The sequence below is a fragment of the Abramis brama genome, assembly GCF_963993115.1.
Source record: "Abramis brama genome assembly, chromosome: 3".
NCBI lineage: Eukaryota > Metazoa > Chordata > Actinopteri > Cypriniformes > Leuciscidae > Abramis > Abramis brama.
Window position 1 is genome coordinate 42316439 of NC_139965.1, and position 20735 is coordinate 42337173.

The window sequence follows — 20735 nt, forward strand, 5'->3', positions numbered from 1 at the left end:
ATATTTTTGCAATTTTAAATAATTGTTTTCTATTTTTATAAATTAAAAAGTGTAATTTATTTCTGCTGAAAGCTGAATTTTCAGAATCATTACTCCAATCTTTAGTCACATGGTCCTTCAGAAATCATTTTAATATAGCCTACTGATTTGCTGCTCAAGAAACATGTATTACTGTTGTTATCAATTTTGTATCTACTTTTGCTACATTTTTGTGGAAACAATGATACCCTTCAAACAATTGTGGTAAGATTAAAAAACAGAGAAATGGTTACTTTTATTAATCAAGGATGCATTAAATTGCTCAAAAGTGACAGTGAAGAAATGTATAATGTTACAAAAGATTTGCATTTAATAAATGCTTTAATAAATGTAATACATAAATGTAATAAATGCAAATCAGTTTTGTTCATTGAACTTTCTATTCATCGAAGATTCCTGAAAAAAGTATTACCATTTCCACAAAAATGTTAAGCAGCATAACTATTTTCAACGCTGATAATAATAATAATAATAATAATAATAATAAGAGCAGCAAATCAGAATCTGAAGGATCATGTGACACTGAAGACTGGAGTAATGATGCTGAAATTCATATATTTTAAAATATATTCAAATAGAAAACAGTTCTTTTAATTTATAAAAAAAACTAATACTAACAAATATATATATATTTTTTTTTACAGTTTTCTTTTTTTATTAAACAAAGGCAGCCTTGGTGAGACTTGTTTCAAAAACATTAAAACGTGTTAATGTTTCCAAACTTATGACAGGTACTGTATAGAACTCATGTCTGTTTCCTAAATCAGATACAAGTCTGATGTTTTGCCATACACTTTCATTGATTGAAAAAGAGCACCAGGAACATTTTTCTAAACTTCTCTTTTTGTATTTTATTGAAGAAAGAAAGTCAAATGGGTGAACTACACTGTAAAAAGTGAACAGTTGGATCAACTTTAAAAAATTACTTCAATTGGTAACACCTAAAGAAATTAAGTTTTCTCAACTTAAATTATCATGTTTTTCACGATAAAATGTGATCATTTAAGTTGAGAAAACTTAATTTCTTTAGGTGTTACCAATTGAAGTAATTTTTTTAAGTTGATCCAACTGTTCACTTTTTACAGTGTATATCATATCCCTTTAAAAATTGTAGACTTTTAAAAGCACCCTCCTTATGTTTGTGATTACTCTTCCAAATTATGTAATTATCTGTATCAGTGCATTTTAGGTTAGGCAATCCCACATTGAAATAATGAATTCTAGCTACGAGAGCTGTAAGGGTCGAAAATAATGTATTGCCATGTCCGTGTGAAGTGTTTTGAAAACATTGAAATTATAGAGATGCATTCAAATTTGAAGTGTTTTCACACTCTCTTTTTCACTCAGCCTGCTTCACAGAGCGCCAACTTGGGCTTTGCTTTGGTTAATATTCTGATAAGTTTAGGAACATGACATCCTTTATCAGAGAGCATGATAGCACATAATAGCAAGCTGGGACCACAGAGGAACCTCATAAAAGTGTGTTTACATCAGCTGAGGAAAATCTGGTATCTTTTCAGTGTGACAAATTGTCCCAGTTTCATCTTCACTTGGTAAGGAAGCTAATTCTCAGTTTTTTTGTGCATACATTTTCCTTTGAACTTACTGGACACATTTTGACTAATGGAGGTAAGAAATTATTGAGCTTCCCGGCGCTACACACAAGACCTTTTATAGTGCAGTTATCAGCTTTTGTAGACAGACGGCTTTGAGAGATGTGGAATCAGCTATGAGGACAATCTTTTTAATATAACCTGTCTGCCATTAAGGGAGCTGTGTGCACCAGATCAAATTTACCACAGTCTCCTCATGACATTCTATCCTGAAGGGCTCATCATTGCTCATTCTTTGTGTGTGACTATGTCAACGAGGAGTCACACAAGAGATGATTTGTGGGAAATTAACTGGGGCTAAAGTCAGCTAGCCAAACCAACGGCTCCTGGCCATCAAATATAGGATTTTGATAGAAGTTACTCTTCTATATTTATCTAAGACCTCAGTCTCAGACTTTTGACCATATTGTTCAGTTTATTCTGGCCAAGATCATGCTTGGACAGGAAGAGAATGACTGGCATGTCAACGACTCACAATTTGTTTTGGTTTTACATGCTGAGGGAGGTTTATTGGAAATATGTAGATTTTGTGTAGATTTTGTCAACAAAATGAGAGTTTGCCAGATCGAGAAAATGCTTTCTTCCTTTTTTGGGGAGAGGAAGCTGGGGACAGATTCACAAAAATTTCTTAGGATAAATAGTAAAAAGTGTATAAAAAGAATGTTCGAAAATGTTGGAACATTGAAATCCAAAATCGAGAGCCTGCTCTGCTCTGATTGGTCAGATGGCTGTTATGAATGTGATGATGTACCGCTTACAACGCGTGTGGCAAAACTAAACGCCATATCTGCATTTCAGCTCCAGAAGCTTCCTCAGCAATTGTACACATACAAACAGTAACGATAGCATCAGTTTTACAGTATTAATTTGAACGCCAGTCCTCATCCTTTGGAAGTGTACATGGAAAGTGAATTTGCTTTCGCAGCGCAGAGAAAAAGCAGTCTCTCGATAACGATACAATGCCTCATCTACAACTTAAGTGTTTGAGGGGGGGGTCAAAGTACACATTGGATAATGTCTTGGCCGAAAAAAAATCAACATCTGTGCTTTATTTTGGATAAAGGAGAGATGCAGGATACAGGATATCACAATATTGATAAAAAAGTCGTGATAGTATTCAGTAATTCAGATCGAGGGTGTTCAGTGTACAGTAGTGCACATATTCACACACACACACACACACACACACACACACACACACACACACGCACACACACACACACACACACTCACTTAAATCTAACCTTGGCACACAAAGCCAGATGCATACTGCTTAATTACGCACATTCTTCACATTCCACTCACAAAGACCTGCAAAATCTTTGAATGCCTACCTTTTCTCCAACTTTTCTGCCTGTCCTCCAACAGAACCATTAAAATGAATTTATTTTTGGTTAGCCGTTCTCATGCACATCCACCTCTCAACAAAAGTGAGTCATCTGTCCAACAAAACAACACTGAATGAAGAAACATTATTGAATAATAAAACTAGCCATGTCTCAGCTAGTTTTTGTATGCTGCATTGTGTGCCGATGTGTGTGTGTGTGTGTCTGAGCATTCAGTGCTGCTTTTCTAAACTCCCCACATCATTTTATATAAGATTTGCTGAACCGTACAAAAGGCGACATTCAGTTGGAGCATGTGGATTGTGCTAGACTGTCTTATTATTTGGCTTATCAATTCTTTAACACACTACCTTCAGACTAGCACACACACACACACACACACACACACACACACACACACACACACACACACACACACACACACACACACACTCACATTAAAAACCCTATTAAACTAGTTCATAAAAAACTGTAATTATGTATTCTTTATACAAGGAACATGTATTCACCTACTTGTGAGTGTGACCCAAATGCCAGGCGGGTTCATCTCGGGGACCTACGGCCTGAGACAAATGAGCCTATTCCGTCATAGCTGCAAATTCAGCAGCAACTTCAACTACTTCACTTCTTAAAGTAGGACTTCATACTCAATTCAATTCAATTCCATTCCATTTAAGTGTTTGCTCTACTTCTGGAGGTCAAAAAAGTGTAATGCTTTCAGTGCAAAAATAGAAACAAGAGGAGGACAGAAAATGCCTTGGTGGTAGAGAAAGGACAGGGGGAGATGGAGTTAGGGATGAAATAAAAAAGATAGAGCCATACGGAGAGTGACTGTGATGGAGCGGTGAATGAAAGGGAGGAGAGAATGATTGAGGGTGAAAGCCAGAGAGTGAGATAGTGAAGAGAAGAAAGAGGAACGAGGGGGAAAACAAATTTAATTCCTTGCAGGATTGCTGGTGTCGAACGTGCTTATTTTTGTTTCATGGAATCCTCCCGAGTAACTTCTCACTTTCATTCTTTCGGTTCTTGTTCTCTGAATGAACTGAAGGTATTTTCTCTCTTAATGTTGTATTTCTACTAAATTGTATTTTATATAGAATGTCAAGCACCAATAATTTGGTGTAACAATTGTAACTTGATCTGAGTACCGATCATCACGTACTATCAGGTGGAATTAAAATTATATAAAATGAGGAATTATGCGAATAACATAAAAGCACAAACACAGAAACAAAATATGGAAGTAGTTTGCAAGGCGCAACTGTTTATGAAGCTCAACCTCTTCATAGTAATCCTTCAGCCTTTCATTCGTTCCTCTGTCCATTCATCTTCTCATTTTCCAAGGGATGACGTTTATTTTTATTCAAAAAATGCAAAGTTCACATATACTGTACATATTATCATTGATTATAGCATAATCTGTAAATGTATACTTGCTATAAATTCTGGAAAAAAAATAACACTAAAATTTCAGCTGTTCAATTTCTTAATTCCACACTAAATATCACTGACTTTAAGTAGTCTTAATAAAAGTGGCAAATCAGATCAGTCTCACATTTTCAGCCTCTTTTCCTAAACACTCAGGAATAATTCCTGCTGTCATGTATACTGATGGCTTCATCCTGCTCTGGGTTTTTCAGCAGGAGGAACTGGAAAATTTGTCATCGAGGGCAGTATGGCTGAAGCAAAACTGACAGGTCCATGAGACTATTTTCCAGCAGTAAAGTGACACGAAGCAAAACATAAACTTGACAAATAAACTGAAATTATTTGTGTGTAACTCAAGACAAAAGACCAAAAAATTTATGGAGCATTCATCGTGATTGCGGTAGATGTTAAGTATTAGCCTAAACAAACCTGACAATTATCTCAGATATCAAACACAACTCATTAGCCTTGGCTCATGTTGGTGTGCTCATTATAAATAGCTCGGCGTAGTGCCTGAAAAAAATCTGATTTATGTCTTCTCTGAGACAATACCAGACAAAGTTATAAGTATTTGGACACCGAAGTCACACTTTAAATGCCCATTTTAAAATGTCATTGCAATAGTCACAAAATATCAAACCAAGTCTTATCTGCCAACAAATTTTCACTTTTGAGCTATTATCTTTCACACATTAACAATGAACATATGATTGACAATCTGTAAGTTTACCAATACAATGTTTCTGTTGTTTTGTGATTTTCAACCTACACACTTCTTTTTGTGAAATGTTTTGCTTGAAAAATATGTTTGTGCTAAATTTCTTTCAAATAAATGTCCCTTGTTTTGATATTTTGCAAAGACATTGACATTTTGTGTCTTGAATGTACATAGGCCTACACATAACCATGTAAATTTAACAAATAAGGGGCAGATTTACTAAACGGCAAATTAGCTCTGCGCGATCTGCTGACAATGCGTACATTAAAGAACACAGACGCAGTCAGATCATTTCCATGATGACCAATGCAATCTACCAGGTAGCGACTGGTTTAAGACGTGCTTTTTTTGGGCGGTAAATAATGGCGCAAACACCAGTACATTGACGAGCGCAATCTTTAGTAAAGCACCTTGCGTGATTCATTTAAATACTCTCCTCTCATAAATGTTGTGTCTGAAAGGGAATCTCCTACAAATGCATATGCAATAAGGTCACCCGTAAAAATAACCCTGTCCATGCCTTTTCAGCGCTAATTTTTCACTGCGTGTCTTTAGTAAATCCTGACAGTAGTTTTTTTAGCGCCAAAAGAGGGTTTGCGCTGGCTGGGTTTGAGCTGTTAGTAAATATGGCCCTAACTGTTTGAGACCAGGAAAAATGGAAAAACTAGACCATATGCTCAATGCTTGGTGAGACACACATAAAAGGAGCCAGAGAGTGGTTTTCTTTTGCTATAAGTAGCTAACATTTTTCCTTCATACGCTCAGTGTTCTGGCAGTCGCCCTGTTCCCCTGCCCCCATCCTTAGGGAAGAGTGTCTGTGTGTGTGTCTTTGTTTCAGCGTATAAAATTACATCCGCCTGACATGCATTCAGCCAAGCTCCAAACAGCACAGTGACTCGTTACATCATCACCAGAAGAGCCAGAAGTTCAATAAAACGTCCAGATTCTCACGAACACACATATAATGTTTTTTTTTTCTGTCTATTTGTGAAGTCAACTATTAAGTGAACATGTGAGCCTGTGAGAGACCCCAACAATGCTGCGTTCACAGTGACAGCTATTCAATCGCTTCAGATTGTAGAGCTTATGAGCTGTTGGTTTCTAGTAGGAATCTCCTCACTCACACTGGTTGTCTCTGCAGAAAGTCGAGCTCTGCTCTTGCTGCATTTGGCAACAAGCGCTGTGTTGCAGGAAATTGTCAACTCTTATAGAAAATGAATGATATCCGATCATTTCGTTGAGCCGTATAAAGTAATTCATGTTCCAGTAAATTGACTAATCTTACAATTTCCATGAAATCAGGCAATGTGATTGGTTATTCCTCTCTACAGATGGTGACATATTCACAGGCTGGGCCTAAATGTCAAGAAGTTGCCATCACATCAATAGTCAGCACCACTAGCAAAACAACAGCTGACAGAATCTGTTTGGCTCCAGACACTCAGTCAAAAGCGTCACGTTTATTCAAACACAGCACATGCTTCCCAATTCTGTGGATTTTAAAAAGCGAATTTTAAATAAACAAACAAACAAATAAATACTTTTAATCACCCATTCACATATCTAAATTTGGTTTGTCCAATTAAGTTGCATTTTGCGCAGATCAGTTGCTTAAAACTGAAAACTAATGCTGACAACTTATATGATTCTTCCCCCATGGATCAGTGTCAAAGCTTTTTTATGCATTAAAAATGTATGGTAATCACTAGTTAAGTTGCAATTTTACTTGGTTTGTTAATAATAATAAGCTTGCATTTATAAAGAACTACTAAATAGCTAATTAAAAAATATACATATGTTAAATCTTATCTCGCCTAAGGCACAAAGTGAGCCAGTATTGGCACTAGTGCCCCTTCAAAAAAAAAAAGATTTATGATGCCTCTGCTGAGTTATGCCACCGCATGATAGTAAGGCCCATAATAAAGACAGACACTGAACCAAATATAAAAACTGAAGAATGGCAAAATTCCCACTAAGAACCACACAAATTGGACCAGATGTCCATAGGTTGACCATGCAACAAATTATAAGTGGCAAAAAATATCTCAAACAAGAAACTTACAGGATCTCTGTGCATATAAATATAAAATATGTTAGTGCTTATTATTGTATGTTCATCATTGTTCTAATGTAGGTTCAACTGGACTGGGTTTGTTTGAGGCAATTATCTTGACATTTGCAGGCTGTCTCAGGGTTTCACAACAAGCCAAACAGGTTGCATCCGAAGGGCATTGAGTTTGAGACCGAGCACAGATGTCAATACAACAGAGAAGAGGGCAGAGAAATCAGACTGAGTGGATGTTCCAGAGGAGTGCACAAGGATGTGTGCACATTCACATGTGTGTGGCCGGCCGTGTATTACAGCACATGAAATGCAGCAACACTATTCAAGGATAGGAAAGATCCATTAGAGTGGAAAACTTTAGTAGAGAAAGCTGGGAATTTAAATCAGCCAATGGGAATGGATTCCTCTGGGCAGGTCAAACTATTTCACTAGTGAACTTTATGGATTATTTATAAGATATATAAAATTGACATGGGGTTTTCAATGGCCAATACAGACAACTGGAGAGTGGGTGGTCGATATATATGGTATATAATATTCATATTGCTTTTAAAAACAATCTAGCGGGTGGATAGATGGAGAAATGGGTAGAATTATACTCTTCATGTGACAACACATAATCAATAAACATGATGAGAGCAGGTGCCTGAAACCCCACAACATTGTTGTCATTGATTTGAACAAAAGGGGGCTCTTTTAGATCATTCAGAAGGCAGGCAGTCTCCTAGGCTGCGCAGAATTATCAAGCTCTTCCAAGAGAACATGAAGGGAAACCTTTTTAGTTGCTTGTTAGAAACTCTAAATGTTAGAACACCTGCAGCGGCCAAAAGCAAGGCTCTGTCTGGATTCCAGGCCTTTCCTCATAATTGAAGAAAGCTGCAAGAGGGAACAACTCCTTCTAAGGACCCATTGGACTGGCTTGTAAGACGCTGGCTTGACCATTTTCATGTAGAGAAAACTCATTATGTTGTCCATCATGTTACATTACCGTGCTGAAATCCACAAACACATTGGCCAAGCTGCATCCACTCTTGCTCAACTCTTCGTATATGTATGGAAATGTAACAACTCAGTGCTAAGACCAAGTCAACCGTGTACAATGTGTCTTTAGTACACTATCTAACTAAATGTCACCCTAGTGAGGAGTCTCCTGGCAGTTTGCATAAAACTGATAAATATTTTATGTTATAAATATAAGAATATGTTTGTGGTGAATATTTAGACATATATTTTTTATTATCGTTACCTAGTGCCTTACCTTAAATGCAGTTTCAGTCTCCTGCTGTGCTGTACCGTGAGAGATCCAGTGTGCCGTCACTCTCTGTCCCCTGTCTTCCACTGAAAAGAAAGAGATGCTCAGATCATGAGAAGAAAAAAAACAAAAAAAACAATGGATACTGACATTTCAACCTCACTTTTAGGATCAATGGCATATAAGAGTGTCCATGATGAAGAAAAGTACAAATGAATAATTTTTTTTTCAGCATGGATGAATTCAATTGATAATACATTTATAATGTTAGATTTCAATTTCAAATAAATGCTGTTCATTTGACTTTGAATCAAAGAATTCTGAAAAAAAAAAAGTTCCCCTTAAGCATCACAACTGTTTTCAACATTGATAATAAAAATAAATGTTTCTTGAGCAGCAAATCATCATATTAGAATGATTTCTGAAGGATCATGTGGCACTGAAGACTGGAGTAATGATGCTGAAAAATCAGCTTTGCGATCACAGGAGTAAAATACATTTTAAATAGAGAACAGATATTTTAAATGTAACAATACATTTCTAAATATTTTTTTATTTTACAGTGTTTTTGGTCAAATAAATGCAGTCTTGGTGAACATTTTCCAAAAAAAAAAAAAAGGCCACCCAAAACTTTTCAATGGAAGTGTATTTCTTGTATTATTTGTTTGTTTATTATTATTTCATCTATAATTTATTTAAATGAAGTTTTTGAGTGGTTGTGCTATATGACATTTTTTCAGACCTTGTCGTGTCACAAAAAAGCCAAGGGATCTGATATTCTCTGAGATTTATTGCATTTTGGGCATGGTCAGGTTTCTGTGCGTACCCTGAAATTAAATCCTGCAGGCGTCCCAGTACTAACCATGTTTGCGCTGCTGTTATCAAGCCTGAAACCTTATAAAGGTTGAACATGGACGTAACACTTAAGACAGTACAATAAAGCTTGGCAATCCAGGCCTGGCATTAAGTTAATCAACTCTTCAGAGGCAGCTGAAAGTGGGCAGTAGGTCAGGCTATTAATCTCCCTCAATCACTCATGATTAAGAGGAATAATCATCCTCATAAATCATTTTGTACAGCTTTCATGCACTTGATTTAAACCTCTTGTGGGATTCAAAATTAGACACTAAAATTACAAGCTTTTACAAGTTGATTATCAGCGCAGCGAAACTGGCTATTCATTCTACCCAATAAAGTGACAAGAGAGGAGATGTAATGAAAGGTGTGAGGATTTTTCTCTTACATGCCTCTCTTTTCCTCAATGATTGTACTTTTCTTTGCAAAAAGAAACAAATAAGCATCCCCTCTAAGCTGAATCTCAGAGGTCTCACTCAGAGCTGTCATGCACACAAATGTGGAAAAATAAGATCATTACTGACCTTGCCATATCCATTTATGGCTGGAGTTTATAAAATATGACAGGAGATAAAAGGAAGCAATAGAATTGATCGGGAGGGGAGTGTGTCGGTATGGTCTTCACAAGACCATCCTTTTTCCAATTTTCTTTTCTATTTCCAAATTTGAAATGGTCTCATCTCCGCTAATGCTAAAATATCAGGCTCGTCTAAAGTCGGCGTGATCTAAATCACTGCGGCTTGTTGTCAATCAGAATGTATCGCAAAGTCTATTCTGGTTGTAACCGCAGTTCTTTTCCACAATAAACATCATCAAAGGCCAAGTTTGAGTTCTGGGACGTAAAATAATCAGCCTGTCGCCTGCACGGCATAAATCCAGAGAATCCATCAACGCAGACTAAGGCCCTCTAGAGAAAACCATTTTCCAAAACTAATAGGTTTAGAGAAAGCATTAGCTGCAAGCCAGCCTAAGACATTGTTCCCGAAGAATGATCTAAGAAGGCCAGAGCTGGCTTGAGGGCACTTGCTCTTCAAACACAGTGAAATTGACCTTCCTCTGGTTGACAATTATCTGCCCGTCAAGTCATTCAACTGCCATGGGGGTCCCAGAGAGCCTTGCTTTTCCCTTCCTCTCTTACCAGGCTTTTTAGGAACAGACCTCAGGAGAAAAGTGAAGGTCTGAAGGAGAAGAGGATTAGCATTCTTCCTCTTTTTGCTTCTGTTCGCTTTCCTCTCTTGCTTTCCCCTTGGAGTCTCATTAAATCAATAATATATTTATAGTTAATACAAATATTAATTTACAGTTTTGCTCAATTTATGTACAGCTAAATAAAATAACTATTAAAAAACTGATTTCCTCATATTACTGTCAGGACCACTATCGTCAAAAACGTTTGACAATTAGCATACAGTTTGGATTGGCAGTATGGTTCTGTTCTGGGTGAGAACTCCCTGCGCATCCATGCAGCCTATAGGATAAGAGAAGGGAGAGCAGCAATAACCCCCCTTAGGGTAAACAGAACAGAACCCACATGAATGTATTGCAGATAGCATTAATTCAAGATTTTAAAGTACAACATAATTCGAGAATTTATTCTGATCAGAATGCCAAATCCTGACTGACGATAGGAGGAGCTGGGGAGGGAGGAGGGTAATTAGCTCCTGAGAAACGCGATAGCTGCTGATAATACTGAAGGAGCTTATATATGTATACAGTGATAGGCGTCGTATTCCTATAGGTAGACGCAGGGTTCGAATTATGATCCTATCTTTTAAGTCATGTTACAGTAGTCTGAAGGAAAAAGTGCTTTATTTGTAATTTAAAATAATGGCGCTGATGATTTTTAGAGACCCCCACAGGTGTATTTTACTGCTTTCATGGGAGCTCATCCTCTCTCTATGGGAGCTCAGCTCCCACTAGCTCCGACGTAATTCGAACCATGGGTAGACGTGTATCAGCTGAGAGTAAGCTGATGCGAGCTTGACTAACGTGACCTGCCAGAACTGAAGCTACCCTTAATTTTTACACCTCCACAAAGGAATGTGCATAAAATCTTTGATTTGATTTGATTCTCACGCCTCATTACGGCGATGAACAATATTGTGGTCGGCCCTGAGGATGGGATAGGTTGAGTGCAACTGACAGATTTGACTGGATGTCAGCTTTTAAATGTCACAACTGAAATACTGCACCAGATGTTGCAAAAGCATGTTATAAGAGACCTAATGAGTGTAATCCAGACATCCAACACATATGTAAGAAGGCAAATAAGATCCATAAAGCAGCATTGCTGTTATAGGATTACGTATCGATCCCTAGGAGAGGACAGAATACAAATATAGAGAAAAACCGATAAGATGATTATGATTTCCTGTCACAACTGAGAGAGATAGAAAGGGAGAAACAGGTAAAAGGGGTATTTAAAATTAGAACTTGAACAATGAAACAATTTTGCCTAATTTTTGCTCAAAAACGAAGTGTAAAAATAAATACATTTAAAAAAAAAAAAATGTAAAATACATTTTAAAATAAACTCAAATAACTCAAAGTAACATTAAAATAGCAGTGTGTTGTAAGAAGACCACTGTCAATGTTAAAGGAATAGTTCACTTATGATAGCTCACCCTCAAGTTGTTTCAAACCTGTATGCATTTCTTTCTTCTGCTGATCACAAAGGAAGATATTTTGAAGAATGTCAGTAACCAGTTGATGGACACCATTGACTTCCATAGTAAGGGAAAAAAATACTTTAGAAGTCAATGGGGTCCATCAACTGTTTGGTTACCAACATTCTTCATACAGGTGAACATGAAAATGTTTTATTTGAGAATATATGTTGGAAATGATCTATCTATCTATCTATCTATCTATCTATCTATCTATCTATCTATCTATCTATCTATCCATCCATCCATCCATCCATCCATCCATCCATCCATCCATCCATCCATCCATCCATCCATCCATCCATCCATCCATCCATCCGTCTATCTATCTATCTATCTATCTATCTATCTATCTATCTATCTATCTATCTATCTATCTATCTATCTATCTATCTATCTATTAATACATTTTAATAAATAAGACATTTATACATACATTCTAGTAAATTATAAACTTGCCTTATGAACATAAAACATTATGTTCTTGCCTTAAATGGGTTAAAATGGAATTTTACAATTTATTTATCATATACAATGAATTTATCACAGCAACTGTGTGACTGTGTGAGGATTTACAGCCATCATCTGTGTGATTGACCAATTTATGAACCATCACTGAGAGACGAGGACAAAAAAAAAAAGTCAATATCAGATTGACAGGAAGCATCTGCAATTTAGTGACACTCTAAAACATGCAGCATGGTGCAGTTGGCGGACTATGATTGTGTATGTGTGTGTGAGAGATAAGCTGGCACAAGATTGAATGTTGCTTCTGTGTGGGGGATCTCTTCTCTGAATTGTGCCTGATGCGTGTGTGAAAGAGAGAGGTTTGAATGGAACTGTTTCTATCACTGTTTCCAGGGTGCCGTTTTACACCAAATGCAATCACAAAGCGCTGCAGGGACCGGGCGTCTTCAGTGACAGCTCTAAACAACACAGAAAAACTCCTCCCTACCCTTACCTTCCAACTAACAGATCCGCCACGCTCCCCATCTCTGTCTTTAGCTTTTTGTCTCTATGATTCACTCTCTGATTACCTTTGTCTCTCTTCTTATTTTTCTTTCTCTCTCAGACACACACACATTTTTTCTCTCTCGCTCATTATATACTGTAGCACATAAGAATGTCAATTTATAATGCTATCTGACTCATACAGCCTTCCATATTTTTTTGTTCAAATGCCATGAGTGCTGATTGTGTAGGAGTGCACTAAAGTCCCCTCGCATTTCCAACTGTTCTAAGATATGCTGATAGCCTATAAGTCTTTTTCAAAGAAGGAAGTTTTTGACTTGTCAATGCACAATGACACACAAAGTATACACCACTGTTTGAAATGCTGACAACATTCACCCTTGTGAAACAGAAGGACACTTTAGCATACTTTTAAAAAGAGTACTTATTACGTAAATAATATACTTTAAAAGAAGATACCTCAGTGCAAATCTAATGTAATGTTTGCGGACACTAACAATAAAATGGAAATTTATTTTAGTTGACCCATTTAGGATGCAAGTACATCTTTTTAAGTAATTTCATAATTAGCCTACTTGTATTCGTCTTTGAAATATTGTTATTGTTGAATGTTCTGACAAGCATTTATGATAAACTAAAATATGCTTCAATATAATTTCCACCTAAACTTGAATGTCATTAAATATATTCTTAATTACACATTTGTAACGATAAAGTTTCAATTAAGTACATTTAAAACGTATTAACTTTAAATGTAACATCAAATACACTACACTGCACAAGTTAAAATCATAATCAAGTAGGCTACTTTACATGGACTTTAGTATTTTAGTCAATGCATCAAAGTGTACTTTCAAAGTATACTTCTTTTTAAAGCATGAAAAAAAAACATAACGATTTAAAATATCCTTTAGAGTAACGCTTAATTTGACATTGTTACATTGTTAGTCAAATGTTTTAAGAAATATTCATGAAATTGTACTCTCTTTAAGTACACTTAAGTGGCTTTTTATTTAATTAATATTATATTTTCAGCAAGCACAGTTTAAGTACACTTATTATTTCTCACAAGGGCGGCAAGCGGTAAAACCTGACAACACACACATTTTTTTAAATATATGTGGTATTTAAGAAGACAGAGATGATTTATAATGACATACACTGGGCCTACTGTTTGAGAAAAGAAGATGGTGTTATAATAATATCCCATGCCACAAAAATCGCTTTCACAAGGAAAAACAACCATTATCTATTATGTGAGCCAATTTATGAAAGTCATTATCTTGATAGAGAAACTGTAGTCCAGGGACTAATGGAAAATTCCAGGAACAAGAAGCTTTTTAGACATACTGATGAAACCCAAAGTCATCCATCTTTCTTCTCATCGCATAAACATAAGGCGTATAAATGAGTAATGGTGATATAACTAACCCATGCAGCTGTGGAGAGCACAAAGCACTGTGAGTAGACCACTGCAAAAAGTTTGCCTTATTTATACCTCCTATGCTATTATGTACATATTCCAAATAAATCTACAATGCACGAACCCTTGAAGAGAAGAGTTCTTTCCTATTTTGCACTGTAGCAAGCTTTTTATTTGATTTGACGTAACCATTATTCTCTTCCAGTATTTGTCTTATTCTCAGTATTTTAAGCTTTCAAATCAATGTAAATGAGTACAAAATAGCACAGTATGCAGAAAATACGGAAGCTGGTCCCCAATCGAAATCCCAGAATAAGGCCACTGAATAGTAAGACTTTCCTGTGCTCACAAAGCAACACTATTGAAATTCCTCTTCTAATTCTTTTTCTTTTTTCAATTTTTTTGCAATTAATTCAGCATGAACTGCTTAAAGTAAAGACCCCTTTCAAACTATATATTTGAGTATTTCGCCTGCTACAGATCGAACAAGGTCAAACTGACTCATAAAAATAATTGTAAGTAATTGTATTTGCTGTATATTTTCTGTCACAACCATGATAGTAGGTCCTAAAACATCAGAAAAAAAAGATGGCATTAATTAACAACTTGCATTGTATGAAAAGAGAAAGAAAGAGAGAGAGAGAGAGAGAGAGAGAGAGAGAGAGGATTGCCCATATGAGCAGTCAGTTATACAGTTGCACCAGACAACAGTCATTACACACAAATACTTGACCAGAATAAAGTGTTTCAGAAAGCTGTCAAAATCAACAAAAAATCTGCATACAACTTTTTTTGTCCCAGTATTCAGTAATCAGTTATTAGTATATTTGCTACTGAAAACTGAATGTTATGTCTTTTTAATATTTGCTTTCTAAATTAGGATCTCACCTCTTGAATTTATTGCATTTGACATTTTTATTGGTCATTTCCTCATTACATTATGCAACTAAAGCACAGAACCCAAGCTGCTTCCTAGCTTCCTAGTTTTATTATTACAGTATGTCACCAGACTGCCTTCGAGTATAAACCCCATATATTATATATATATATATATATATATATATATATATATATATAGGCTAAATGTGCATCGTTGATTATCCACATGTAGGTACAAACAAGCCATAAGTATATTTTAACATCAACTTCTCAGCTCAGCAGAATATTTACTCTTGCTAATAGCGCTCGCCTGTCGTAGATAATATCGCTAGGCTTGTTATAAATGCATTAAAGGTCTGTCACGCAATATGGATACTGAATCTCAGCGCAGGTCCCAGAGTCCCTGGTCAAATCTCAGAGAGATGTAGGAACTTCTCCAAACACGCAGAGAGCTTGTGTAGTGTATGTTGGAACAGGACTGTTAACTTGATATCCTGACACCAACAGCCTGTTTGAGTTTCCTTAAAACACACAGTGTTTAAATTACAGAGAAGTGATGCCTGTGATTAAATATTCTAGTGAAAAAAAAAAAAAAAAAAAACACGCAGCAGTTTTCCTTTATATTTTTTATGTGTTGCTCAGTGAATCAGAGAATCTGGGGCATTGATAATGTGAACTTTTTAAATTCTAAAAGTAACCTGGATCTTGTTGTGGCTTATAATTTTGACAGTAAAGAATTTGCAGCATCAATAACAGTCTTGTTTTAATGGAGAACTGTTATCACGACTCACATCACATCATTATTTTACACAACTGAAAGATTGACAATGTCTATGATCAAATCGATTCATTGTGTGCAGTTAAGTGGTTTGACTAACATGCATCGCTTTATAATAGGGATTTGTGGTCCTGTAAATGATTAGGCTCCATAATGATTCTTTCAGTATCTTTCAGTAACAATCTGGCCCTCGAGATCCATTTACCTGCAATTTAACTCCAACCTTGATCAAAATTTACCTGGCTGTAACTTTCTAGCAATCACAAAGACATTGGCTGCGTCTGACATTGCATATACTCTTGAGTAGGTACATATTTTAAATAAGTAATTACTTTGTGTCCGCTAAAAATGTGTGATGTATGAAAAGAATCAAGACGCATTACATTCGCCATGTTGTCATTATCAAGTGACCAAACAGCATCAATTACATAGCTTCGCTGCCATTCATAAATCCTCTCCCGTGGCATCATGGGATAGTAAAATGTCCATCATTCGTAGGCTACACTTCAGAATCTCGCTGGAAGTAGTAGGTCATCCGGGTACTTTACATCCACTCTTTAATGAGTACTGTAAATTCTGACAAACTACTCTTGTCACATACTGTGTTTCGCCTATTATATATACTAGTAGGGAAAAATGCAATTTTGAATGCAGCCCTTGATTAGCTGGTTCAGGTGTGTTTGATTAAGGTTAGAGCTAAAAGGGTGTTTGTTTGACATCACTTTTTTGCATGTTAGTAAACCTATAATTGCCGGCACAGTGGCTTATTGGGTGGCTCACAGCAAGGAGATCCATGGTTCGAGTCCCGGCTTCCTGTGTAGATTTGGTGTGAATGCCTGTCCCAAGCCATGTAATGGAGAGGTTTGGGAATCATTTACTAATCATTTCCTAATCATTTACAGGACCACAAATCCCTATTATAAAGCGATGCATGTTAGTCAAACCACTTAACTGCACACAATGAATCGATTTGATCTTTAGACATTGGTCAATCTTTCAGTTGTGTAAAATAATGATGTGATGTGAGTCGCGATGACAGTTCTCCTTTAAAACAAGACTGTTATTGGGAAAAGACCTTGCAACCTACCCTGGAAAAATCATTGCCAAGAAAATTAATGGACAGTCTCTCACGTATCGTATGATGAGAGATGGCCCATTGAATCATCACAAGACAGGGCCTTGAATGAGCAGGAGATTGAACCCAAACATACATTCTAATAAACATGGGTTGTTTCAACTCATGTTTGGGTCAATGGTTGGGTGGGTTTGTCCATATTTGACCCAAACATGGGTTGAAACAACACAGCATTTTTTAGAGTGTTCATCATATAAGTAACCCTGAAGTCTTCTAAGGTCATCTTTCCTACAATCAATACCTGTCACAAGACTTAAATAGTTAATGAATGACAATGATAGCCTACCTATAATTAAATCAATAATATGCTCTAATACATAGGATACCATACAATAAAATAATGTTCAATTTAGTCATTCTTTCCTTTGACCAAAGTAACTTGCAATAAATTACAGATTAATTCAGTAGTCACTCCAAATGATTCGGTAAGTGTTTTAGATTCACTAGACAAATCGGCTCATAAGAATTAGCCTATTCGTTCGGCAATCGTCACGCGATATTTTCATCGTTCGCGAAGTGGGCATTAGCCTAACCTGTTTTTGATTCACAAAAAAAAAAAAAAAAAACATTTTGTAAACGCAATGTAGGCCTATGTTTTTTAATTAAATACAAATGAACCGACTTATAAGAGTCAATCATTTGGAATTCGGATTACTCCCGTTGCGATATAGCCTAGGCTATATTTTTGAGTCACAAAAAGAACCGGCTCATAAGACTCACTCGTTTGGGAATCTGACTACACAGATGAAGCTGGATGTTTTTATTTATTTTTTATTTTCACTTAAAATAATCTGATTAGAGTAGTTCTGAAAGTCATAGAATCAGAATAGTGCTGATGTTTCACGCTGTAGATTTAGTAGGCTATCAACGGTGCGCTACTCCGGTTAGGCTACTAAATTGCTGAATAGGCTAGTGCAGTGAACTTAAAAATTATCCTGTTAAAAAGTACTGCTGCTTCTCGGTCACTATGCTATAGGTTACTGTAGCCTACTTTTAATTGTCTATGTAAATCGTTCCGATTTAACGATTAGATTGAACAAAACAAATAGAATGTTACAATGTCACATTTTCTCCTTTTGCATTTTCAGTTGAGGGCAATATTAGGTGCAATCACATTTGATTATGTCCTGACGTTTATAGCAACATTAAAGTAAACAATCAGCTGAGAATAAAGTAGGCTATAGTCTTCTTGCAGTCAATGGGCAACATCCACATCCTTATATGGAAGGGAAATCACTGATGAATATATTGTTCAAAAAGCTTTTCTTTACACAGTAACCAAAGCAAACAATGTATTTATGCATCAGACCTACACTTTTCGAAGCGACTTAAATTCGTTTTCCCAGCAAAAAAACTTATTCGTGGATGCGCGCAACTGGTTGATAAAGGAGAACAACTTTCCAAGTAGGTTCTGGGGTATGAAAGCGCTGTCTTACCTTCCTCCCGAGGATTTCCGCCTACAATTTCCAGTAAACCGTTAAACAGACAAAGCGATAGCAATACAGGCACATATCGTGTCGATGAAATGTGTCCGTTTTTCTGTCTGTGTTTGGTATACATCCCTGTGGCGGTCGGTGCTGTTCTCCGTCTCGCCTCGCGCTGGATTCACTCGCCAGCGTTAGAGGAAACTGAAGAAATAGATGCAATTGAGTCAGCTAAGCTCTGCCCTCTCGATTTGCGTGAGCCACACGAACCATTATATGTTCGCAAACTGTCCTACTACGAGCAGAGAACACAACCGAGGAAGGAAGGATGAGAATCGTGAAGCCCTTGGGCACTTGAAAGCAAGCGCACATTGTCAGGGCTTCCCTCCGGTCATAGTGGATTTATGACTCATTGATCACTGTATTCAACAGACCCATGCTTTGCATCTGCTTTGCTGGTCTGAAATGGTCAGTCTTGTATTAGTTGGTTGGTTTACATGACTAATGTATGGAAGCTAATTTTAGCCACATAATAAGGCTCTTTGGTAAATCATAGGCTAATTATGATGACATAGGCCTACAAGCGAAATTATGAGATAAAAGTCAAAATTATCACAAAAAGTAGAAAATGTGAGATAAAAAGTCATAATTACGAGTTAAAAGTCGAAATGATGACTAAAAGTTGAAATTATGATATAATCAGGCATAATGGCTTCAAAATAATTGGAAACAATTTTGACTCTTTATCTCATTATTTGAGTTAGTATGTCATAATGTTGACTTTTTACCTCAAAATTTCGACTTTTTATGTAATAATATTTTTTTACAGTCTATGGTAGGCTAACAATTAAGACTTTTTTGTCTCAAAATTATAACTTTTTATCTCAATGTCATAATTTTAACTTTTTATCTTGCAATTACCAAAGCTTGGTATTTTTTATGTGGTGGAAATGAGCTTCCGGCTTCCATCATTTCTTGCATGGAATTCTGGAAATTATTATACTGTCTTTTTAAAAACATCATATGCCATACATTATGAGATAATTATTACTTTTACATTAATTAAAACATGTAAATGTAATGCTTTGCCTTTTTTTCTGTTACAATTTCTGGTAACACTTACATTAATAAAGTATACCATTACCCAACTATTAGTTCATAGTTTATAAATAGTTTAAATATTGTAGTTTCTATGTTATTTTATATAGGCTACAAATAGTCAGTTCTTCATTCATTGTCACTGTAATTAACACAATGCTTATTATTTAATTAGCTCATACAATAGTTAAAATTTGTTTTATGCTTTATTAACAACCATGTATTATTGATGTACAGTAGTTTAAACCAGTAATAAATGAGTTGTGAATTGGTTATTAGGAATAAATAGTTCTCACTTTAGATTAGGTCATGGAAAATGAAAATATCATTAATTAAGTGCTTTAAACCAACCTTTATTGGAAATTAATTGCATTCATTGTCAGTGTTCCTTAAATGTTTACAAACACATTAAGCACACACACACACACACACACACACGCACGCACGCACGCACGCACACACACACACCCACACACACACAAACACACACACACACACACACACACACACACACACACACACACACACACACACACACACACACACACACACACACACACACATAGATCAAGATTAGATAGATTAATATCATTTTCAGATTTTCTGTGACCTAATCTAAAGTGAGAACTATTTACTAATAAGTTAACAAAGTATTAAAAAAACATTATCTAACTCTTTACAAATTAGCTAATTAAACAATAATAATTAATTACAGTGACAATAAATTAAGAACTCAGTGTATTATTATATAACAAATGTATAGACTAATATATTAATGAATTAACTAATAGATTGCAAATGATTTGTAATTACTTTATTATCGTCTACTTATTATAAAGTGTTACCAAATTACAATTAATTATTTTTTTTTTTTACAGTTCTGCATAAGTTAGAGCTTAGGCTGGTTTAAGTTTAAGCTTTTTGCTTCCAGCGGGCACATAACAACATTGCGATCCAAAATGAAAGGCTGGCAAGAGCGGCCGTGGGCTTGGAAACAATGGATCTCTAAACGGATCATGTTCAGTACGTGGTTTCTGTGACTAT

The 20735-nt window shown here is 36.0% G+C and overlaps 1 protein-coding gene across 1 annotated transcript in view; it reads right to left on the minus strand.

The window, feature by feature from the left end:
• adam19a (ADAM metallopeptidase domain 19a) overlaps window positions 1–19004 on the minus strand; it is a 116042-nt gene extending 97038 nt beyond the window's left edge. The window contains exons 1-2 of the mRNA XM_084109561.1: window positions 18606–19004; window positions 8468–8547 (exon numbers count right to left, since the gene is read on the minus strand). Of these exons, the coding sequence (XP_083965687.1) occupies window positions 8468–8547; window positions 18606–18729 (204 nt within the window). The 5' untranslated portion in view covers window positions 18730–19004. The remainder of the gene's footprint in view (window positions 1–8467; window positions 8548–18605) is intronic.
• Between the last annotated feature and the right edge of the window lie 1731 nt (window positions 19005–20735).